This window comes from Chaetura pelagica, unplaced genomic scaffold, assembly GCF_000747805.2.
Source record: "Chaetura pelagica isolate M959 unplaced genomic scaffold, ChaPel_1.0 scaffold90, whole genome shotgun sequence".
NCBI classification, from domain to species: domain Eukaryota; kingdom Metazoa; phylum Chordata; class Aves; order Apodiformes; family Apodidae; genus Chaetura; species Chaetura pelagica.
This window is the reverse complement of record NW_009953496.1, coordinates 5,990,058-6,014,341: the sequence shown is the minus strand read 5'-3', so window position 1 is coordinate 6,014,341 and position 24,284 is coordinate 5,990,058. Positions and strand designations below refer to the sequence as shown.

Genomic DNA, 24,284 nt, shown 5'->3' with positions numbered 1-24,284 from the left:
ATACAGCTGTCCTGTTAACCTTACAGAAAGAAAAAAAGAAGGTAAAATTGGTTATGTTTATAAATTCATATGTTCCTTTCATGATTTTGAGTTTTGTTGTGAATTTTTCTAATACCTCTATCAGGTATATGGCTTTAAGTCCAGATGTAATAGTACGGACTTCAAAATGGTCTTCCTGTCAGAGTCTGGGGATTTTTATTTTTTCCTACTTTATATTTCTGTGCGGGACAGTACCTTCTTTTGTATACCTGTTGGAGCTGGTTTGTAGGAAGTATAGGTTTAAGTTTTATTTTTTCATACATGTTATGGTTTACAGTTGGACTCAGTGATCTTAACTTCCAATGTCAGTGATTCTGTTGATTCTATGTCAATTTATATTCTGCTGTTAACTGGGCTGATACTCTCAATATTTCATTATCTTTTAAGTAATTTGTTGAGAGGTATGTAGTAATTTAATTTTTTGGTTATTAACAGTTCAAAGTGTCTTAATACACAGCTTCCAAATTAAGATTCAGTTTAGGGATCTTACAGTTGGTTCTTAAAATCAAGCTTTAGTCATCTTAAGGACTTGAAGTCACTTTGAACGTTTTTGTTTATATCTTTGCCTTCTCTATATGTACAGACTTGCATGAAGAATAAAATGCCTATTTTACTTGCATAATTGCAGTTTGGATTGTATTGCAGTCCTCTAACCAGGGGAAAACTGTTAAACTTTGATTTCTCTGGGTTGGGAAATACTTGAAAGAGGAGGCTATTTTCACATGTCTTGTTTCTATAACATTACATAAACTTTTATACAGCAGCTATTGTATGAATGATTTTGCTCTTTAAATAGTGTATTTGGCTGGTCACCTTTTAAACCAGGAGTGGTGATCTGCAGCTTTGAGAAGGCGTTTTATCTGTACGATACTGTGTTTAGGTAAATGTGTAGTTGTATCCTCTTCTAGCTACAGACCAGGATGGTTTGCTGGGGGAAGATGATGTTTATTTTTTGTCTGTCCATGCAGTGTGTGAGCAGAATCATTAAGTGAAAAGAATGGCATAATGGAATATTATAATAAATTACTTTCCCTTTTATTTTTTGAATATTGTAGGTTGATGCTGGGAACTTGCTATCTGATATTACTAGTGTTAACATGGCAAAGTACTTAAATTGAGGGGTGTGATTAGTTTTTTTTTGTATTTCTGGTTGTAAGAGTGTGTGTTGATAACACTTCAGTGTAACTTCCTTGTTAAAACTTGCTCAGTTTTTTAATGAGGAAAATTGAGACTGCCAACCAAATTCAGTTATAAGTAGAGTCGGGAATAATATAAACAAGCCCTCTAAGGTTTTATATCTTGGGAGCATAAACAGTTGTGGAAAATGAAGTGAGATGGGCTGTATTTCTGTCTTGTATTAATGACTTCAGGCATTTAACTTTTACATTTTGAATTGGACTTTTGGAACCAGCATTTACCCTTGCAGGCATCTTGGGCTTTGAGCTTTGGTTTTCTGAATCCATCTAAGTATAGCTATTTATTAAATACTTTTGAACTCAATGTTGTTTGTTTAAAATACCAAAAATGGTAATAGCTCACAGTTAAGCTTACTGCTTAAAATACTTTTCTTATAGGGAACACTTATAACTACCCACTCTCCCTCAGCCTACCAAAAAAACCAACCAACTGGAAAAAACAAACAAACAAAAAAACAAACCCCAAACCAAGTTAAAGCTCTGATCCAGTGAATAGTACTGCTAGTCCATCAGGGCTCTCAAGAAACATTTCAGTAGCAAATTCTCATGGTAGCACTTCCCTCCCCTCATTTATTTATGGTTTAATAATGTTTTCATTGAGATTATGTATTTGTCAGATCTTGAAATGTTATTTTCAGGGCAAAATGGAGAATATGTAATTATGGAAACAAATTACAAAAATTTGAATAGGAAAAAAGCATAGTGGTTTTGAATGCTGCATTTTTCTAAATATAATCCAAAACAGTTTTTGTTGTTTTGGGTTTTTTTGTTTTGGTTTTTGTTTTGTTTAAGCCATACCAAAACATTAATTCCTACTTACTTGTGAAAATGTTTATATTCATCTTAGTATTCACTGAGATGTTCTTTCAATTATGACTAATTAATAAAAGCAAGGCCCCAATCCCACAAATTCTTACACAGCACCGTGTGCTGTGTAAGTGCTCCAAAACTAGATAAAAAAATTGTACAAGAAATGTGTGTTCAGTGAGAATATGGAGAAAAAAAGATGCCAGAAAATGAAATTAATAAAGATGGAATGTGAACTACTGCTATATTTCTTACAGTTTAAAAATAATTTTCAATAAAAGCATGATTTTCAGAATAAAAGAGTGAATTTATTTTTTTAATTTCCTTGCTCCTAAGCATTTCCCAATCAGAATTACTCAGAATAGTGAAAATTCCTACTGGAAATTCTGGCTTTCTTTTTAGCAGTTATATTTTCCTGTTGTATTCTTTGAATAACTTTATTCTAAATTAATAAAGCCTAACATGATTAGGCTTTTGAACATTAACCCAGTGCTTAGCAAACTATTAAATTTCAAGCCCTGTACGTAGTAGTTTTGCATGCTGGATTATAAACTAGTCTGTAGTGTTGTCTGTTGCACCCTGCTCTGCTTCATAATTAGTTGCTTTGGGAGGGGGAAAAAACCCAAAGTATTCTGAACTGGTGGTGTTACTACTGCTCTCTGTAAACCTGTAACGTGGTTGAGCTCTGACAATGGCATTAGCTACTGGAAGAGAAGATGAAACAGTAATCAATGCTTTCTGTTCTAGTTAGAGGTTTGTGTTAAGCATGCTTCAAGAAAGCACAGATGGAATTGTAGCTTTCTGCAGTTTTGAGCTGGTGAAGAGCATGCAACAGGGGATGCTGTTCAGTATGTTTTGTCAATTTTTCCCATTCTTGCATTTTATTTTTAATTTAAGAGAATCTCTTCTTTTCATGGCAAAAGACTACCATCGATAAAGGTAGAACAAGCATCTCCTTTCAGCATCTCTCTTTCCTTTTATTATTTCTTTCTTTATCAATTGAAAGGGGTTTTTTAGGCCACCTGCCTAGTAAGTCAAAATAACTCATCTAAGGCATCCCTGAAATGTTTTATGAGTATTTGGGCAATCTTGTTAAATGTTTTACATACACCTTTTTGCCTCTAGAAAGGGATACTGCATTTTCATGATTAGTGTTTGAGCAGCTCAGTTCTTTTTCTTTTGTATCATTAAAGCAATAATGTTTTATTTAAGGCTGCATTATGTTACAGGCATCAGGTGTGAAGAAAAAAAAAGAGGAAAAGTGACCATTCCTGAATAGGAGATAGTAAAGAAATAGCTTGTGGTGTATAAAATCAGTGAAGTTCCCCACAGCTTTTTGTCCTTGGTAATAGTACTAGTATAACTCTGTGAATGCCGGGTTCTTGCATTAAAGAACTTGTGATATATGACATTATACTTGATGATCTTGAGTATTTATAATCTTGAGTTCCAAACCACTGGTAGTGGACCTGATTTACATTAATCTGTACTAACATGTGTATTTGAATATATAATGCATTCCTTACTTGATCACTATTAAAAGTAATCAGGGAAGATGTCTATTTTAAATTGTGTGTGCTTAGCTCACTGTGAAGATTGCAGCAGTCTATTCACAGTATGTAGAACATACTCCCCTTGCAAGATTAATTTTCAAGATTTTTTGGCCTTGTGCCAGATTGTGCTGTGTCAGTAGGACAGCACCTAATTACTGGAGTATTAACCAGATATTATTTCTGCTGCTAGTGGTAGGTGAGCCCAAAATGAGAGTGAAATGAGGATAGTCATTACATACCTCTATAATGTATTGGGATTGTTTCCTCTGGGTTTGGTGGTGATCTCTACTTTTGAAGTGGAATTTAAAGGAGAAAAGAGAAAAGGAGATAAAACAATAACGAAAAACCCCTCCCCAAAACAAACAAAAGAACCCCCAGCAGTGTATTAAAAGAATTTACTTTGTTTTCTTTGAATGCAAGATCAGAGAAATAACATTCTGAATTCATTTATTAAAAAACGCAAACAAAACCCCCAGATATTACTTGTGCATTGATGATCTGTGTTTTGGAACAGAGTAGGGAATTATGTAATGTGTGATAAAATGCAAAAATCATTGTGACCTGTAACATAGTGCAGCTTTAATACACTGGCTTATCCTTAACTTAAGTTCAGACTTCATTTCATGCTTCCCAGCCTTCTGTCAAAATACTGCACTGTAACTGCAACTGTACAAGTTCTGAAGTTATTGGCAAGGCTTTTGGAATACTGTATCTGATCTCTGCCTTACAGCACAAGCAGCGCTGCCCTGTGCTGGAGGACCAGCTGGTGGATCTTGTGGTGTATGCCATGGAACGGTCTGAGACTGAGGAGAAGTTTGATGATGGTGGAACCAGTCAGCTTCTGTGGCAGCATCTCTCCAGCCAGCTCATTTTCTTTGTGCTCTTTCAGTTTGCAAGCTTTCCTCATATGGTCCTGTCACTCCATCAAAAGGTAAATTGTTTGTATCACTCGGTAACAGAGATTTAAAAACCTAAACAAAACAAGTTATATATGTAAAAAAAGGTCACTCCTGCAGGAAGTACCTTATGCGTAAAGACTAAATTTTCAACCGTTGTGCTCTGTAGAAGTCAAATTCTCAAGAAACATTGCTGTGAGTTAGGTCTATTTCCCGTGTATTCAGTTAGTTTCAGGTTGTTGCATTGTACTTAGATTAAAAATGTGCTAGTAACTAGAATAAGGAGATAACTGGCCTAATTCAGAAGACCTGTGCCATAGCATCAAATTTGTATTCAGAGGGAGCACCCGGTTCAGTTTGTGAGCGAAAGAAACATGCCGTGTGAGTGGATGCAAGAACTTTTTGTGTGTGTGTAATCAAAGCAATCTAATCAAAGATAATTTGTCCAATTACAGCAATATTGGCAATCACAGTCCAAAGTTACTTACACTTCCTAATGATAATTCTCTTTAAACTGATACACTTCCTAATATTTGCCCTTTACTCTAGTGCTCAGTGCCTCTCTGAATCCTAGGGTTGCTGGTGCCAATCCTCCATAAGAGAGGAGAAGGGGAGGGTGACAGTAAACCAGCTCTTTGCTGAGACAAAGTATGGTGTTGGTGATAGGAAAGGGGTGATCTTTCTTCTCATTAGACAGTTAGTTTGTGACTATCTAGATACGGTTTCTAACATGCACTACACATTGCTCCATCTTCATTTGTCCACAATTCTCTGTTGCGTCAAAGTTTACTATGTATCCTGTGTTTTACTTGTGGTAGATTGTAGTTCTCCTCTCTCTTTGGTATCTCTGAAATTAGTTTTAACAGGGTTGCATTCCTTTAATTACTGTTAATGAAGCATTGAAACAGTAGGCAGTGTACAACACAGTTGCACAAATCTAATCTGAAAGTAAAGCAAGCTAGGGAAGACTAGAGTTTAAGAGTAGAGTACTGGTTATTAGAGAATTGCTGTTATAGGTAAAGAAGTTAAATAATAAAAATCCACAACTTTTTGATTGGTCCAGATGAAGCAAGCCCAAGTTCTAGTTCAGAGACTTTATTTACAGACAGAGTTAGTATAAAACGCATGGCCTGCTGACAACAGTGGCAATACTGTACTTGGCTACAGGGCTAAAAGGTAGCAATTTAAGCCCAATCTTCCAGACTTACTAGTTTTTCAGAACAGTGATCCTCAAAAGCTAAATGCATTTTAAATCCTACCATGAATTGCTGTGGCCCTCCCAGACTCTGTGTTAACTTTAATGTGATTGTTTGCCATCTTTCTGAAAACATGATGTACATTTCTGCCGAAGTCCTACTAAAAAATTCCCAGTAGTCTTTGCTGGAACCATTTTAGTCTGCCCTTCTCCTTTCCTAGAAATCTTGGAGTGATTTTTTTTCTTCTGCATGCAGTGTATGTCAGTTACTGAGTGTTTTTGGCAGTTGGCAGGCCGTGGTCTCATTAAAGGAAGAGACCATCTCATGTGGGTACTACTCCAGTTCATCTCTGGCAGCATCCAGAAGAATGCACTGGCTGACTTCCTCCCAGTTATGAAGCTTTTTGACCTCCTGTATCCTGAGAAAGAAGTAAGTGTTCTCTCTGAAATTAAAAGTTTCCTTTTTCATTAAAAATGAAATGAGATTCATTAAATAAGACTTTCAAATGTGTCAATGTTACTGATGTTCTTGAGTCACTGTTCCAGCAGTGTGCTGCATAGTTGGAGAGAGATGTTTCATAAATTAGATGAAAATTTCCAGGATTTCCTAGCTATGTTTTTCCAGTAACCACATTTGTGCAGTGTTTTTAGGGGTGGAAAAGACTTCTATTAACTCATCTTTTTCTTGCGATTGGCTTGACCAAGGTTTAGAGAAGTGTGTTAAAGCACTGAGGATACTATTAAGGAATCATGTTGTGGAATTTTATTGTACATCTGGGCTGTAACAGAATAATACACCAAGAGACACTTTTAGGTGCAAAGAACTGAAGACAACACTGCATACAATTTGCATTAATGGTTACTTAAAATTCATTCTGCAGTAGTAAATAAAATCTTAGTCATGCTTTGTACATTCCTCTAGAATAAAAGTTCCTGAGGAAGGAGGAGTTAGGGAAAATTTGCAAACTTCTCTTGTGACAGCACTGTCAGCATGAATTCCTGATTACTTGCTCTTATTTTATTTTTCAGTGGCAGTAATATACTTGAAGCTGTAGCCTAAACCTTTTGAATTTTGGGCTTTATCTGTTCCTTTTCATAGGAAGTGTATTAATCTATAAGTGTAATGGTGATGCTAGACAAGTTAGATTTTTCAGAAAATATTGGTGAACCACTGAGTCCTACTGTGGAAGCACATGCCCATAGCTCATTTCTGAATGGTGTGAGGCTTAGAGTAAAAGTATATGCTTTGGAACTACATATTTCTTGAATTTGTATATTCTAAGCATGAACTACCATTTTCTGAGGTCCTGGATTATTTGTTTATTTTGGGGTTTTTTTTCAGAATAATTGCTAGATTTCAAGTCACATGCACAGATGAGGGTAGGACCTGTTTTTTAAAAATCTTCTTTATGGTGTTGCAAATCAGGAAAAGAAAAACTTGACCCTGTGAATGCTGAGTTATCTAAGATGTTTTTATGTACATCAATACATTCATTATATCACATTCATGTGTTCTTTCTTTAGTGTATTCCTGTGCCTGATATTAACAAACCCCAGTCAACTCATGCGTTTGCCATGACCTGTATTTGGATTCATCTGAATCGGAAGGCCCATAGTGACAACTCCAAGTTACAGATTCCCATTCCTCATTCTCTTAAACTTCACCACGAGTGAGTTTTTGGGGTTTTGTTATGTTTTGACTTGTGTCTAGACATAATGGAAGAGGAAGCTCCAAGTCTGTGTTCAGAAAGTATTGTGTGATGCTGTGTGAGGTGTATCAAAGGACTGAAGCAGGACTAAGAAGGAGCTCAAAGTCAAAAATATGCTGTTACCACACAACTAACAGAAAAAATACCTAACACATTGGGTTAATAAGTCTTTTTCATTGATGTACAAAGTAAAATTGATTATTTTGTTCTGCTGTGGTTTGGAAAGTGGAGTAAGCAGTACATTGGGTTAAATTTTGTACAAACGGGTAATTTTTAAAGTGTATTTTTCTCCTGAGCTTTTCTGAGTTAAGAAAATCATAACACAGTGAAACTGTGGCAGAAGTTATAGTCATTTTGGTGTGGTGCAATTAATAAATATTTTGTTTTTCTACTGTCTTATAGTGGATTTTTGACTGGGGTTATTTTGGTTGTCAGCCTGGAATGCATGTGTATTCTTCTGCTTGTTTCTTTCTGCTTAACATTTAATCTCTTTGTCATGCAGGTTTTTGCAACAGAGTTTAAGAAATAAAAGCTTACAGATGAATGACTACAAGATTGCCTTGTTGTGCAATGCTTATTCAACCAATTCAGAGTGTTTCACTTTGCCAATGGGTGTACTAGTTGAGACTATTTATGGAAATGGCAACATGAGGATACCTCTTCCAGGGACTAATTGCATGGCATCGGGGTCTATTACCCCATTGCCAATGAATCTCTTAGACTCACTCACAGTTCATGCCAAAATGAGGTACAGTATGCAGCTAGCTTTTTTTTAACATGTAAATCTGTGTGTAACTAATTCTCACCTGGACAGCTTTTCTGTGTCTAGACATGTAATGTATATATATGCTTATTTAACTTAATCAATTTCTTAACTTTCATGTCCTTGTTTTCAATTGAAAAATACTTTCTCTCTTTCCTCAGTCTGATCCATAGCATAGCTACCAGAGTAATTAAGTTGGCTCATGCAAAATCTAGTGTGGCCTTGGCTCCTGCTCTTGTGGAAACATATAGTCGCCTGTTGGTTTATATGGAAATTGAGTCCTTGGGCATCAAAGGCTTTATCAGTAAGAAGCAGCCCTTTTTATCCCCCTCTTCCTTTTGTTCAGTAGCATTTTATTTTAATAGCAATTAAAGATCATAGTAAAAACTAAAATCTAATGATACAGCATGTTGAATACACGTATAAACTATTCTAATATAAAAGAAATTGCGATAGCCTAGTGTTGCAGTAAAATTTCAGATTAGTGTGCTGCTTTCCCTTTATGCCATCAATTATATGGTCAAGACCTTCCTAGTTATGCTGCATTGTACAAAAATATGCTTAATGGAAAATCACAAGCCAAGTTACTGAAGTAGATGGAAATGATAATTAGTTGCACTCATTTGCATGTCTGCTCTGTATGTTCATGTAAAAGATTGAGCTCTATGCAGTTACAGCATCTTCAGACAGTGCTTGCACACACACTCTTTACAAGTATTACAATTTTCAAATTAAATACCTGACTTGAAGCTAAATGTAATGGTCTATCCACAGGGTAATATGTAGTTTCAGTTTTTTCTTGTACTTTGAAGTATAATCGCTTGGAAAACTTACTGTAAAAATTCTTTTTCATAAGGTCAGCTCCTGCCAACAGTGTTCAAGTCTCACGCATGGGGAATTTTACACACACTACTAGAAATGTTTAGCTATCGGATGCATCACATCCAGCCTCATTACAGAGTCCAGCTTCTCAGCCATCTTCATTCCTTGGCTGCTGTGCCACAGACTAGTCAGAACCAGCTTCATCTGTGGTGAGTGATGGTTACCATTTGTAACTGGAATCTGAGATTCCTCCATTATGTGTTGAAAGCTGTGTGAGAATTATGTTTTAAAGGGACATGAGTACTTCCGAAAGCTCTTAGTTCTGTAGCTAAACTGTTCTGTGAATCTCAGCGGGTCATGGTTCCAAAGTACAGTCAGATGTTAGCAGTAGTGCTCTGCAGAGCTGAATGAAGCAGCCTTTTGCAGAGACAAGGCAGCAGTGTTACAAGTCAAAACACAGCAACATGCACCAAACTGTTGTGTCAAGAAGTGTCAGGCAACTGTTGAGCTTGCACTGGAGATAAAGGGCAATGCCTGCTACTTCTAGTCTCAGTGATTTGCTTGTCTGCTAGTGGAATTGTACTTGCTTACTCCTGTAGAGGGTGTTTAATTCCATTACAAGAGTTAAGCTGATTCCACTTAATTCTTTAGTGAAGATAGTTTTCAGGCAGATCAGAGAAATAACCAGATCCATCCTGCAGCTCTACAGAAGTTGGTGCAAAGCTATGGTAGCTGTGCATGAACCTGAGTGGAGAAAAAAGTGTCACTTCCACTGTATGGTGTGTCTCAGTGTAAACCATGGCTAAATCAATAGCTAATTTGGATACAAAAAAAGAAGGAAAAGCTGGTTAAAGAAGCTCTAAAGTTGATAAGCAGCTAATTTGAGTGAACAGCTATGTGTTTAACTTATTATTGCAAAAAGTTGAAGGATATGAGATTCAATTTGTATGTGGAACCTGGGGTTTGTTTTAGAAAAGTTAGGAGTGTCCATTTGCTCTTAGAGTAGAGTACTTCTTGTGGATGTGACGGAGAAAGAGCAACCTCATTATCAGGTCATATAAAAGGAATCTAATTTCACAGTAGTTTCTTAGTCCAAATTCAAATTGCTCAGTTGTTTGTCCCCTATCAAGAATAAGGAGGACAAATGAAGACAAGTTTCTCCTTAAATTCAAGGTCTTGCTCTTCTTGTTCACCTAAATCTTGTTTTGTCATCTTAGTCTGTGAAATATGGATTTTACCCAGTCACTTTTGATAAGAACTGTGAAATTAGAATAGAGAAAATAACTTGTGGCTTTGGCATTTAATCTACCTGGTATGAACAGTGCTTCCAAGTAGAGTACTGGAAAATAGTGCTTTTAATCAAAAGCAGTACTTCCTCTTTCTTTCATGAGCATAATTTTGTACTGTTTCAAGGTGTTAGTTAGCTTTGAAACTTTCCATGCATTTATTCATGTCTTTTTATTCTGATTTTGCATGTATATATTTATGCATCCTTGTTTAGATGAGGTCTTCAGGCACTAACAAAAGGGGAGGGCTCTGAATTGGAGACTTGCACCTGGAATTTTCACTAAATCAAAGCTTGAGAGGTTTATTTGGAAATAAAGTGCTTAAATAGTTGATAAAAGATTTACTAAGCAGTGAAAAAATCAAGCTTTTCCAAAAGGTTAAGAACATAGCTTTCCAAACAAAAGTTTTTCTATATATTTGAAGCAGAAAATGGAGGATAAATAGGTAATTTTTGAATCTTAGAAGCAGCAGTATAAGCATTATTTGCTAACTGGACTGTTTTCTTTTTTCAGTGTCGAGAGTACTGCTCTAAGGCTAATCACAGCTCTGGGCAGCTCCGAAGTCCAACCACAGTTTACACGATTCCTCAGTGATCCCAAAACAGTTCTTTCAGCAGAATCTGAAGAACTGAACAGGGCTTTGATCTTAACTCTAGCAAGGGCAACACATGTGACAGGTAATAACAGTGCTGAGAGATAACATGAAAGTGAAAGCTTTTGTCAAGCTATTTATCTAAAGTACCATTTATCAGAACACTGTGGAAATTACAAAGTCATAATATGTATCCCATACACTTCTGGTTTTGAAAAAAAGAATAATTTTTAATTTCCAATTACTTTTTTTAGTCAAAAACCTATTATTAAAGCAGTACTCAAATTGGACATTGTTTACAAAGATACAGTGTGATGAATTTTTTTTTTACTGTCTTATTTTCACTTTCATTATTTTAAATTTAAATATTTGAATTACAAACCATTTAAAAAAAACACAAATGTTCACAGAAAGTATGATGCTCATGTAGAAGACACCCCCTCTACAGCTTACCTTTAAGAAAAAGTAGTGTGTGTTTTGGGTTTGCTTTCTTGGGGAAGAGAGAGAGGGAAGCTTTTATTGTGTGTTTTAATGTTTTAACAGTGTGCAATGACATGGGTCAGCTTTTTGTTAGCTGTGAGGGGAATGCCTTCTCTGTGTCCTTTTTTTATGGTTTAGTCTGGAGACTTGCTAGAGGGTTAGAACAACTGATTCCACAAAAACTGATGAAGGTGATTTGAAAGTGAAAGGGCTTCTTTATATTAGGTTTTTTATTTTTTTAACCTTTGCTCAACCTGTAATGTTAAATTAACACTGGGGTTTGCTGATAACACTAAGCTGGGAGGAGTGGCTGACACACCAGAAGGCTGTGCTACCATTCAGAGAGACTTAGGCTGGAGAGTTGGGCGGGGAGAAACCTGATGAAATTCAACAAGGGCAAGTGTAGAGTTTTGCATTTAGGGAAGAGAAACACCATGTACCAGTACAGGTTGGGGACTGACCTGCTGGAGAGCAGTGTAGGTGAAAGGGACCTGGGGGTCCTGGTGGACAGGAGGATGACCATGAGCCAGCAATGTGCCCTTGTGGCTAGGAAGGCTAATGGCATCCTGGGGTGCATTAGAAAGGGTGTGGTTAGTCGGTCAAGAGAGGTTCTCCTCCCCCTCTATTCTGCCTTGGTGAGGCCGCATCTGGAGTATTGTGTCCACTTCTGGGCCCCTCAGTTCAAGAAGGACAGGGAACTGCTTGAAAGAGTCCAGCGCAGAGCTACTAAGATGATTAAGGAAGTGGAACATCTCCCTTATGAGGAAAGGCCGAGGAAGCTGGGTCTCTTTAGCTTGGAGAAAAGGAGACTGAGGGGTGACCTCATCAATGTTTACAAATATGTAAGGGGTGAGTGTCAGAGAGATGGAGTTAGGCTTTTCTCAGTGATGACCAGTGATAGGACAAGGGTGCAAATTGGAGCATAGGAGGTTCAAGGTGAATATCCAAAAAAAATTTTTTACTGCAAGAGTTACAGAGCACTGGAACAGGCTGCCCAGGGAGGTTGTGGAGTCTCCTTCACTGGAGACATTCAAAACCCACCTGGATGCGTTCCTATGTGATGTACTCTAGGTGACCCTGCTCTGGCAGGGGGGTTGGACTAAATGATCTTTCGAGGTCCCTTCCAACCCCTAGGATTCTATGATTCTATGATTGGGAAGAATGAGAGATGTAACTGAACAGCTTAATTGGGAAAGGTACTGCTGAAAAGCCTTTTTAAAGCAATAGAAAATGGCATCTGGCAATTTCATCTTTCTCTTCCTCAGGTTTTTTTTTAAAGTCTAATCATTTAATCAGCAAAAGCTTGTCTTAGTGTCATTACAGGAAATTAAATGTAAAATCTTAAAATAATGATTGCTTTATTTCTAGCTCAAAACCTAAAAATAATGTTGTTATTGTCAATAGCATGAAATATATAACATCCAGCTTGTTCTGTTCACTAAATAAGATTCGAATATAGGGTTTGGGCTAAGCTGGCCAATAAAGCTGGCCTGTTGAACTACCAAAGCCTTGGTGTATGTGACTACAAAAGGAATATCAGTAAGAAATGTTATTTTATTTGAAATTCTAATATCATCAATCCATTTTCCAGACTTTTTCACAGGCTCTGATTCAATTCAGGGAACTTGGTGCAAGGATATATTGCAGACTATCATGAGTTTTACTCCACATAACTGGGCATCACATACACTAAGCTGTTTTCCAGCTCCTCTGCAGGTAATAGTTTCAAACTGATTATTTTATAATTGGAAATGCAGAAAATTTACTCTCTTAAAAAAAATGCTTTGCCTTCTGCTAGTTGATGAGTTTCTTACTGTATCCAGACTACATGAGTCTGAAGACCCTAAACAATGCAGCGTGATTGTAACTGATATTTCTTCAGAAATGCATTATCTTCTTCTGGAGTATTCTGAGGCCAGGTTTGGTCAACTGATACTTCCAGTGGAAGGTAAATCAATTCTTTTAAAAATGAAAAAATAAAACAAAAAGATGGAGAAGCCTTTTCTCTTGTGCTAATTTGCCACGTAGCTTTGTCAAGTAACAAAGCACTGTGGTGTCTTGGTGAAGCAACAACCCAACCTAGTAAGTTTGTAACGCACAAGGAAGAAGGTGCCAAGTCAGGCCAAAGTTTGCTTGTTCAGATGTTTTATTCTAGGCTCTCAGTCACAGCAAAACCTACTTTATTTCAGGTGTTCTTCAAGCAGAATAATGTACCTCAGGAAAGCCGTTTTAACCTGAAGAAGAATGTGGAAGAAGAATACCGGAAGTGGAAGTCTATGACCAATGAGAATGATATCATCACACACTTTTCTATACAAGGTTCACCCCCACTTTTCCTTTGTCTCCTATGGAAGATGTTGTTAGAGACTGATCACATTAATCAAATTGGCTACAGGTGAGTTTACAAGATGTGCTAATTCAAAGTCATTAGAGCAACATTGTCAGTTCTGAGGACATAGGCATTAACAGCTTGGTTTCTACCTTTTTAATTGATGCAAAGTGTGCAGAACGTGAAAAAAAGGAGTGGAGCTTAGGTGTTAGCAAGCATGTGGTAATAATTGTGCAGTGTTTAAGATTGGTTACACCACACAGTCATCTGCAATGCATATTCTCCCTGGTAGGAGACAAGGATGTGAGGGGTTTGAGGTAAGCAGTTAACTTGTAATGGCAGTGTTTCAGGCAGACTGAAATGGTAAACAGAAAAAGTGTTTATTTACTTAGCCTCTGGACATGAATAAAGGACAAACTTTTTTTTAAAAAAACAATTGTTGGATTAAGATGAAAATTTATTATAAAAGCAGTAGTCCTACTTTTGTTGTGTTTTTTTTAACTTGTTCTCAGTAGTAACAGCATCAGCTCCAGAAACAAAACTTATTTATTCCTTCTTAGGTCTGTTGAAACAGTTAATATTTATGATAGAATGTGCTAGTCTTCTGTGCAATAAGGAAATACCAGTATTTTAATGCTGTGCTTATACTAAATCACATACTGCAGCAAAATAAAGTTGAGTTGCAGAAGATTCCCCTAAGAGGTGTTTACCTAAAAATGTGTAACTAAAACATGGGTTCTAGGCAGAATACTATACATAAGAATTGCTGAATTTAAAGTATGTTTCTGATTAGTATTCAGACTTTGGAATTCCACTGCTCAAAGGTCTGGATTTTTTGCTTTGATTTGTGGTTATCTTCATTTAATAATTGGAGAGGTTTTTTTCTTTTTTTAAAGACAATTTTATTAATACCCAGTAACTCTTATACAGTAGACCAGTTAAAATGTATTAAGAACAATAACAAATGCTCGTTACTTCTTTTTTTGTTTCTTCTTTTCTTCTTCCCTGCTAGAGTGTTAGAAAGAATTGGGGCCAGAGCTCTGGTGGCACATGTCAGGACATTTGCAGATTTCTTGGTGTATGAATTCTCTACCTCTGCAGGAGGGCAGCAGCTCAATAAATGTATTGAGATTCTCAATGACATGGTGTGGAAATACAACATTGTAACACTGGATAGGTTGATACTGTGTTTGGTGAGTATGGCCATACCTGCTTTTTGTTGCAGAGTCGGCTTTGTGAGTGACTTTTGCAGGGGCAATCTTTTTAAAAATGCACTGTTTTTAAATAGTGACTATTTGCTCACCCAATAATCAAGTAAAATAATAGATTTCTTCTGTAAGAAGCATAAAGTTCAAAGTCTTACAGTTCTCTGAATCTTCAGGGGAAGCTTTTCTTGGTTATTTAATGGCAGCTATTGAATTGGTATTATTAAATATTGTTACTAGTGCTTTGGGTCTCTGACCTCAGAGCTATGTAATTATTTCTGCAGCTTGAAAAGGTAGAAGGGGTTTGGCATGCCAGGATTCAGGAGGAGGTGGAAAATCTTGTATCCACTGGACTATGTTTTCTTTTCTTAGAATTCAGCCTGTTGCATCAGAAAAGTAAGAGAGAAATGGCATTCTCTGCCTTTCCAGGTTGTCCCACAAAATAATGCGGAATTCACCTAGAGAGAGTTAATTCTCCTTCAGTGATTATCTTTTTATGATATTTTAAAATCTCATCTTTCATGTAAAGCTGCTTGTTTGAATTTTACGTTGGTTTTCAAACTGAAGTCCAAACATGTCAGAGTGGCTGAAAGTTTGAAGGAGTCTTAAACTAAAACTAATGCTTATGAAGTTATTTTCAGCAGGAGAACTGACAGCTTCCAGAGAGCTAGAATTCTTGTAGAATGTGTTATTTCTGAGGAGTTTGTAAGACTTCCTGCTTAGGGAATAAAAAAATGTGATGTATACTTTTCACAGGAGGTGACTGAACCTGTCTCTGTTCTGCATCTCCACTTGAAAAACAGAATTAAAAGACCAAATGTTCAGTGTGAATTTGTGTACAGTTATACCTAATAAGCAGGCAAATTTGCTATCTAATACGCAGGCAGCAGCATCAGCTGTAATTCCATGTTTTCTGCTCCATTTTTTTTTTAAGGCTATGCGTAGTCATGAAGGAAATGAAGCTCAAGTATGTTACTTCATAATTCAGTTACTCCTACTGAAGCCTAACGATTTCAGAAACAGAGTGAGTGATTTTGTGAAGGAGAATTCTCCAGAGCACTGGCTGCAGAATGACTGGCATACTAAGCATATGAATTATCACAAGGTATCAAAGCTAATAAAATTCTTTAATACTTTCTGTGGAGTCGAGATAAGCCAGATTTTGTCCTGAAAATGACAAGACAGCTCTGTCAATTTTTGGAGTTGTTTAGTAAGTTGCAATTTATTTGGGTGAGTATGAAAAAAAGATTTTTAAAATTGTGATGTTTATGTAATAACATTAAAATTATAATGCAGTGATAGTAAAAAACAAGAGCAGCTGAAGAGTTGGTTGGAGATTTATTCTTGCTCATCTAAATCCAATAATTTTTAATTCTTGGTTTTACAGAAACTCATTTAGAACAAAGTTTTTGTGCATCAGGGAGAAGGTATTTCCTCCTGGTGTTTTTATGGTTATAACAACAGTTAAATCTATGTTTTCTCCTAATTATTAAAGCTTCCTCCACCTCCTGTGTGGCAAGAACATGATGTCCTGATATGTTAGGGAAGAGAATTGCTGCTGTAAACACAGTGGCTGGCTTCTGCTGGCTGGGAAAGGATGTACCAGTGGAGTTTTCTGTCAAAAGATAAATCAACACTAAGATGAAATAAATACCAGCAATCTCTCACGCATCTAAATACATACAATCTAGTTCAGGTCCAGAAATTATTTGGTTTGTATTAACCCCTTGCTCTAGCCATATAGTGTCTTAACAGTGCCTAAAAGTGTAAGTGTAGCACAGAAGCAAGTTATATTAGCCTGGGAATTGTTCTGAAATGGCTGCATAGTTACTAGACTCAATCTGGCATATAGAAATTTCAGTTACAGGTAAATCATTGTAGATCAGCCTTCAGCTGTACTCATCTGGTATTATATATACTACTGGTATTATATATGCTACAGTTCTTTCCCAGGGAATTATTACATGCATATTATTTTAGTGTTCTGATTCAGTATATCATGCAGAAGCTTTCAGTAGTGCTGATTTCCCCTGGGTTTTCTCTTAAAATATTTGACAGGGGACATGTAAGTGCTGGCTGCTTTCAGCTTTGCTTTGGGATTCTTAATGTTCTTTTATGCCCACTTTTCTGAAGAAGTTCGTATCTACTAATCTAATAACTAAATAATTTCACTCAGGGTTGAATTATCTTCAGTAAGCATTACACTGAAATCTTCTCACTGCATTCATATGTGATATTGACGGTTATGAAGTCTTTTTAAAGCAAAGTGGATGCTAAGTGTTTTATGCACTGCTTTTATAGGAAAAATCTTTTGGTTTTGTTGAATTTTTTTTCCCTCCAGAAATACCCTGAAAAGCTGTATTTTGAAGGCTTGGCAGAGCAAGTCAATCCCCCAGTTCAGATCCAGCCCCAGTACCTACCAATTTATTTTGGAAATGTATGCCTACGCTTTCTGCCGGTGTTTGACATTGTAATCCACAGATTTCTGGAATTGCTTCCAGTATCCAAATCACTAGAAACTTTACTGGATCATCTGGGAGGTTTATATAAATTCCATGGTAAGTTATCTGTGAATACATATTTTTACTTCTGTTGCAATAATTCTATTCTCTTTCATCTACTTCATAATTTTCATGTACTAGTACAACAGTGTTTTAATCCTTTCCTGTTCTGCAAGCCCTGTGTACATTTCCACAGATAAATAGAATCCCTATTTAGTGAATTTCAGCCTAGTAGAAGTGATCTTGTTTTTATTCAGGTAGCTCTTGTAATTCATGCTTCTTCACACCTTTCCCTTTCTCTCCCTTCTAGTAGTAAATACTTGGACCTATGTCCTAACAAACTTTGTGGCCAAGAGTAAAACAGCTAAAAAGGAGTTCCTCCATCTATCTTTGTTTAAGCTTCAAATAGCTGCAGCTGTTTTTTTTAACACACTTATAACTGCACTTCTTGGAAGTTGTTTTTGTATAATGTCATTGCTATGTAATGAACAGACAATTAACAATATTCTTTCTTTACTGTTACTTCATACCTAGATTCTTGCTATTTAATGTCTTTTATATGAAGATATTATTTAGACAGCTTGCTTATATGAGTATTATCATTAGGATATGAACTGTTGGTAATACTGACTTTCTTTGCTCAACTTCTACCCTCTGCACACACATTAAAGTGTATCTGCAAGAGGAAGAAAAATCAAGTGCAATAAAGAACGTGAATCAATTCCATATTTGTTGTTTTTAAATATATACAACTTGGTCTTGTAGAGATGTTGGTTTTAGTTTTATATTTGCCACCATCAACATAATAATGATGCTAGAATTTATTTCTGTTTATTTTTTTTTGTTTGTTTGTTTTCCTTCTCTTCTTGGCAGACCGTCCAGTGACTTATTTGTACAACACTCTTCACTATTATGAGACGCAGCTCAGAGAGCGCACGAACCTCAAGAGGAAACTTGTTCATGCCATAATTGGCTCTCTCAAAGATAATCGCCCACTAGGCTGGTGTCTAAGTGATACTTATCTCAAATGTGCTATGAATCCCCGAGAAGAAAATCCATGGGTTCCTGATGACACTTACTACTGCAAGCTCATTGGAAGACTAGTAGACAATATCCTTCCTAAAATTTGCATTACATAAGCTCTGCCAGTATCTTATATTTCATTTCATTGAAATATAAAGTTCAATTTCAGTCTGTTCAACTATGAAGTAAAGCTTGGATTCTTTATTTAGTTGTGTTTATCAGTCTAAATTAGTATTAGATTACTTCAGTGTATTTCTTAAATTATTATTCCACACAGGAACTGAGCTGCCCTAATAAAAACATATTGAAAGATATGGTGAAAACAAAGTACGGTGCAGCTGTATAAATGTTTCACTGGTTAATACATCACATACAAATACTGATGTTTATGCATTCCAAATTTAATTCTAATTGCCAGAAAAATCAGCTTGATACGAAGCATGAGTATTAAAAACATAATGTTTATAAAATAATGTTTTCTTTTAATGCCATTATCAATATTGCTAAGAATATTTTTTTGTAAGCAATGTCACTTTTAAGATGGCATATAACTGGCTGTATGTAGTTGAAGGCAGGTATATGTGTTGTTAGCAGCTGCTGAGAATCTGTTTTTTAGGAGGAGTTTTTAACAGAAACCTGTATTTTCTTAATTGCTGCCTTTTATTAGTTTTTAGAATTATTACTATAGCCAATTAAAATTTCTGTGGAAACAGCTGGTGACCCCGTGCAGCTGTGTTCTAGAGAACAGATCTGATGGGATCTCCCTGATAATATGTTCTCCCTGTGTCAGCTTTATGGGAGTCGACCAGTTTTCTGAATGTTACCTGTCTTGCTTCACTTCTCTTCTGGAACTTGACTTTCTTTTACGTGTTACTTGAAGGAAGTTTATTAGGTCTCTCTAAAAAAAGCTAAAATTACATAAACCCCTTTTTTAATGCAAATGTTAATGGTGTATTCAGAGATCTTTTCTTTATGTAGCTCAAATGAGTTAGTCTTGGTTGGGAAAGTGGAATATTTTCAGAGACTAAACAGGTGCTCATTTTGCATAAATTGTCACCTTAGAAGTGTGCTGGAAGATCTTAACACTGAAGCAAATCAGTGGTTTCAGAGTATTATTTCAGTAGAAAGTTCTTGTTACTTTCATTTTCTTGTCATTGAAGCAGGTGGTGAATGAGATAGTTGGTGCTGTTTTTTCCACCTCTTCATCAGGGAAGTTTATCCTCTGTATGACTTAGTGTCTGTGTTATATTTATAGCTATATATTCATGCAGTCCTTCACTGATTGAGTATCATTGCCTTATATTAATATTTTTGTCCTTACGTCTTATTCTTAGGAAATGTAGTTGCTTTATTTGTTCTCAGGAACTTACCTGGCTGTTCAACTTAGTTTGTAAGGTATACACGTACATTTTTAAGCAGTGTGCTGCTCACACCAGTCTGCGTTGGGGCAGCATTTTTTCCTTAATCATTGTCACCTATGGCAGGCAAATCACCTGGTCCATTTCCAAACTGTGACTGGAGATTCAACGAGTTTCCTAACCCAGCTGCCCATGCTCTCCATGTTACCTGTGTTGAGCTCATGGCTCTGGCTGTTTCAGGGAAGGATGTGGGCAATGCACTACTGAATGTTGTGCTGAAGAGGTATGTTGGCTCTCTGAAATCCTTTCTGGGATATATAATACATAATTAGATATTGCTAAGATAGTCAGATACTAATTTTCATCATTTAAAAATATTTTTTAAATTTATATGTAAAATCTGAAGTATTTATACTGAAGCATTTTTAGAGGACGAACAAGGCTTATAGGGATTAAGCAGAAAAATGGGGTTGGATTTCTGTGCTGCAGTGGGGGGTCTGTGCTTCAGGAACAGTTGATACAGCATAAAAGAGAGAGGTAGGACCTCAAAAAGGCCTCACAAAGACTAAGAGCTTACCCAGTGGGTTCAGTGGGCAGAGGCTGAAAAATGTCTGCTCTTTCAGCTGTGCTGGGAGGAGAATATTACATCAGTTAGTATCACAAGATCTTGGAATGCAGAGAAAGGGGCAGGAAGCACTGGTTGGACTCTGAATCCTCCTGATGCTAATGTAAAATTAGAGTTACTTTGGAACAGTGGTGTGCCAAGGCCAACCTGTTGTCACAAAGCACAGCTCTACCACTGTGTAAAGAACTGAAGTGAAAGAAAGGACCTCCTGTTCTTGCAGTGATTCAGATGCCATCTTTGAGCAATGACAAGCTGAAATGATCCCTTTTCAGCCTCATTCAGCTTAGTAATACCTTACTGTTAGCTGCACTTAGGGCACATGGAGGGAGTCAATAAAGGAACAATCAGCCCTTAAGCACTGCAGCCTGTTTGGTAGGAAGAACAGTGTGATAGCAGCCTTTGAAGAAAACAGGCTACAAATGCTTGAAAATATTCTTTGCAGAAGCACACTTTGTCTTTAGGTACACCAGAAGCACAAATGGCAATACTGAATTTGAGAGCTTCAGTTTTCTTTCTTTCTGTCTCTAGTCAGCCCCTGGTGCCAAGAGAGAATATCACAGCTTGGATGAATGCCATTGGACTGATTATCACAGCCCTACCGGTGAGTCACTGTGTCGGATTTTACAGTAAAAGAAAAAACAAATCTCTTCTTCTATGTAAGATTTATCATCTCACTAGAGTATGTTGTAAAAACTTAGAGCCAACATCTAGAAATTCTGCAGAGAGCTATTCAGAGGGCTGCTTGCATGTCTGAGAAGAGTCTGCTCCTCCAGCATGGAAATTTGACCAGGTTTTCTGTTTTTCTATTAAGTTTGAGGCTGGGATGAAAATAAGTAAATCACTTCTATTTGAAAAAGTATTAAAATGCCATGTGTGTAGTATTGACAGCTAGAGTTATGAAATAAGATCTGTAATGGTGTCATTTTCTATTAATGCAGCAATTGCTTTTCCTGTATCTCTTAAACAATGTAAATGAGATGTACTAAAACTGCAAAATCAAATGTATACAGTATTAGAATTCATGTATCAATAGTAACTTTGATCTTCAGAATATAATGACTCTTGATGCCTGACCAGGACAGCCTGAATAATTTTGATGTTGCTTACCTGTTGCTTGTATTTGCTACAGTTACCCTTCCTTAGGACTTCTCTTCCCTAAAAAAATGGTTCCTTTTCCTGAAAAAAAGCCAACATGGATTTAATCCTTCCTATTTTTAGAATAATTCTTCTTACTATTCTTTCAGTTCCATATCCTTGCATCTTCATCTGTATTTTTTTACTTTTTAGCCTTTTGTTTTTCATTTCCTGTTTCCATCTGGGATTTTTGGTCTGTTTGTGCCTCCACTCAGAAAATCAGAAGATTCGCAGCCTTCCTATGTTAAGGCTTTTTGCCTCTGCTCTGCTTATTTTGATAACCTTTATGTTAGCTAAGTAAATAGTACATGACCTGTGTCTTGATAATGCCACAACTTGTGTGTGCCTCATGTAGATACTTTCAGTTTGTGCTTCTTAACTGTCATGTTTCTCAGGCAAGGTTCTAAACTACCACATACTTTTAGAAAACGTTTTAGAAATGCAGTAGTAGTAGAAAGAGTTAAAGAAGCATTGTGGTAGATGGTGTTTTATTTGGAAGTAATTCTGACTTGTTTTTTCCAGGAGCCATACTGGATTGTTCTCCATGATCGCATTGTGAGCGTTATCAACAGTCCTAGCTTGACGTCCGAGACAGAGTGGGTTGGTTACCCATTCCAGCTCTTTGACTTCACAGCATGTCACCAGTCTTATTCTGAGATGAGCTGTAGCTACACTTTGGCTCTGGCACATGCTGTCTGGCATCATTCTAGCATTGGACAGCTTTCTCTCATTCCTAAGTAGGTGTAATGATATTTGATGATATAATTTGTCTTAAATTCCATGCATCTTGTGGATAACAAGCTGTATTCGTAGCATTTTTACCAGCATGTATGTACAGATCACAAGTTTTTTTCCACCTCCCTCTTCCACTGGCATAGCTCTTGTTACCTGTAATCTTTGAGGCTGTTACCTAGAGTGTGAGTGCCTTTAATGATCCTTTTTTTATCTTGATCAGCTTTTAGGCTTTTATTAATTTCAGTTTTTCTTAAACCACTGACTGTAGCATATTCCTAAAGTATCAACTGTAACTAGTAGTAATTAATAATAGCTTTTTTTGACTGTATGTTAGCGTTCTGCTGAGCTTAAAATTGTTGCCTGCTCTAGTCCAGTACTAATGCCTGGAAATGTTCTAGAACTTCACTCAAATCTTTCAAATATGAGTTATTCAAATATGAGTTAACTGATACTTGTAGAGATACATTGTGTTTTCTTAAATTAAGGCCTACATTTTTGAGAACATGATGTTTTACCTAGAATTTGGGGTATGGGAAAGAAGGAAAAAAAAAAATTCCAGTTGAAGTAGTAAGTGTCTTGAAATACTACAGGTTCCTCACGGAAGTATTGATACCCATTGTGAAAACAGAGTTCCAGTTACTCTACGTTTACCACCTTGTTGGTCCTTTTCTACAACGGTTCCAGCAGGAGAGGACACGATGCATGATAGAGGTAAAGTCTGGCTCTTGCTTTACTTTGCACAAGATACAGCTTTACAATTATATTACCAAAGCAGAATCTGATAGAGGTCTTTGATAAACATTCAGAATTAAATTCTATACAAATTTAACAGTATTTTCAAGGATCTGAATTGCTGAGTCGGTATTCAGCTACCCCGTTAACTGAAATCCTGTCAGCTTGGTTCAGGATAAAACACCTAGCTTTTTTTTTAAAAAAAAAAGAAAAAGCCATCACAAATGACAAACTAACAAAAACACAACCCTCAGAGTAGCAGAGGTTTTTTTTTTTACTCTCAGACTGCATACAAAATATGTGTCAGGCTTACTGCCTGTTTTAAAAGCTTCTCTGCAGGAGAGGGAGGTATGCAAGAGCTGAATTGTGAGGAAGGAGGAGCACAGGCTGGTTCTTAAGATCATATCAATGTGGGTAAGGGGAGGGGAGGAGAAAAGAGATGAAGCTGGCCACTAGGCAGATGAGCTGAAAAACGGCAGGTAGCAGAGGCCGTTCTAGAAAGAAATGTTTAACTTGGGAATCTGAAGTCTTTCAGTATCTGTGCTGTTGGTATATATACACACAAAGCCTTATGTGAAATATGCATCTTGTATTCCTCTAGGGTCTGACCAACACAACACAGAGGTCTGCCACTACTACTGATTTCTTTTTCAGTTACCAGTGTCTTTGCTGGGGATTTCACTCTTCACCTTCTTAGGTTTTTATTAGTTCCTGTGCTGCAGCTCTCCCCACCCCTCTCTCCCTAGCCCCAGTTCCTTCTAAAATGCTTTGTAACATATATTGTTTTTGAAGAAAGCAAAAAGCATAAGCATGCCTACACAGTGGGAGAAGAGTTTGGGTGTATTGTAGCACAGGATACTGTAAGAAACTATATCAGAAAGTTAGATAATCATATGGCAGTGTTTCTGTATACTTATTAACATATTTCCTTCAGTTTTGCCCCAAGTTACAGCCTTTTCTGATTATTTTTTAAGTTCACTTTGGAAGTATAAAACTAATACATAATTTTGTTGGAATGCATTTTTTTTTCCTTTTCTTAGATTGTGAAGGTACAATTAAAAGTTATCTTCAAAAAGTTTTTTCATAAAGCAGTGCTCAAGTTGAAGTACTTGACAGTGACAGAAAGTACTGTTCAGGCATGAATCAGTAGAATTTTATAGAATCCTGTGTAATACTATGAATAGCTTCTAAGTATTGCTTTGACTGGTTTCTTCCTTCCTCTGCCAGGAAGGAAGTTTTTTCTGCACCTGCATTCTCTGTGTTGAACCAAAAGACAGCAAAATTTAAAGAGCTGTCCTCTTTCC

At 36.6% G+C, this 24,284-nt stretch overlaps 1 protein-coding gene across 2 annotated transcripts in view; it reads left to right on the top strand.

Moving 5' to 3' along the window:
• MED23 (mediator complex subunit 23) overlaps positions 1-24,284 on the top strand; it is a 36,220-nt gene that overhangs the window by 9,385 nt on the left and 2,551 nt on the right. For both annotated transcript variants that reach the window (XM_009999127.1, XM_009999126.1), the window contains 17 exons: positions 4,326-4,526; positions 5,973-6,116; positions 7,211-7,356; positions 7,898-8,143; positions 8,320-8,462; positions 9,015-9,189; positions 10,780-10,943; positions 12,930-13,054; positions 13,528-13,733; positions 14,680-14,860; positions 15,807-15,977; positions 17,214-17,430; positions 18,247-18,483; positions 19,872-20,037; positions 20,908-20,980; positions 22,036-22,250; positions 22,839-22,959. In XM_009999127.1, the coding sequence (XP_009997429.1) occupies positions 4,326-4,526; positions 5,973-6,116; positions 7,211-7,356; positions 7,898-8,143; positions 8,320-8,462; positions 9,015-9,189; positions 10,780-10,943; positions 12,930-13,054; positions 13,528-13,733; positions 14,680-14,860; positions 15,807-15,977; positions 17,214-17,430; positions 18,247-18,483; positions 19,872-20,037; positions 20,908-20,980; positions 22,036-22,250; positions 22,839-22,959 (2,931 nt within the window). The remainder of the gene's footprint in view (positions 1-4,325; positions 4,527-5,972; positions 6,117-7,210; positions 7,357-7,897; positions 8,144-8,319; positions 8,463-9,014; positions 9,190-10,779; positions 10,944-12,929; positions 13,055-13,527; positions 13,734-14,679; positions 14,861-15,806; positions 15,978-17,213; positions 17,431-18,246; positions 18,484-19,871; positions 20,038-20,907; positions 20,981-22,035; positions 22,251-22,838; positions 22,960-24,284) is intronic.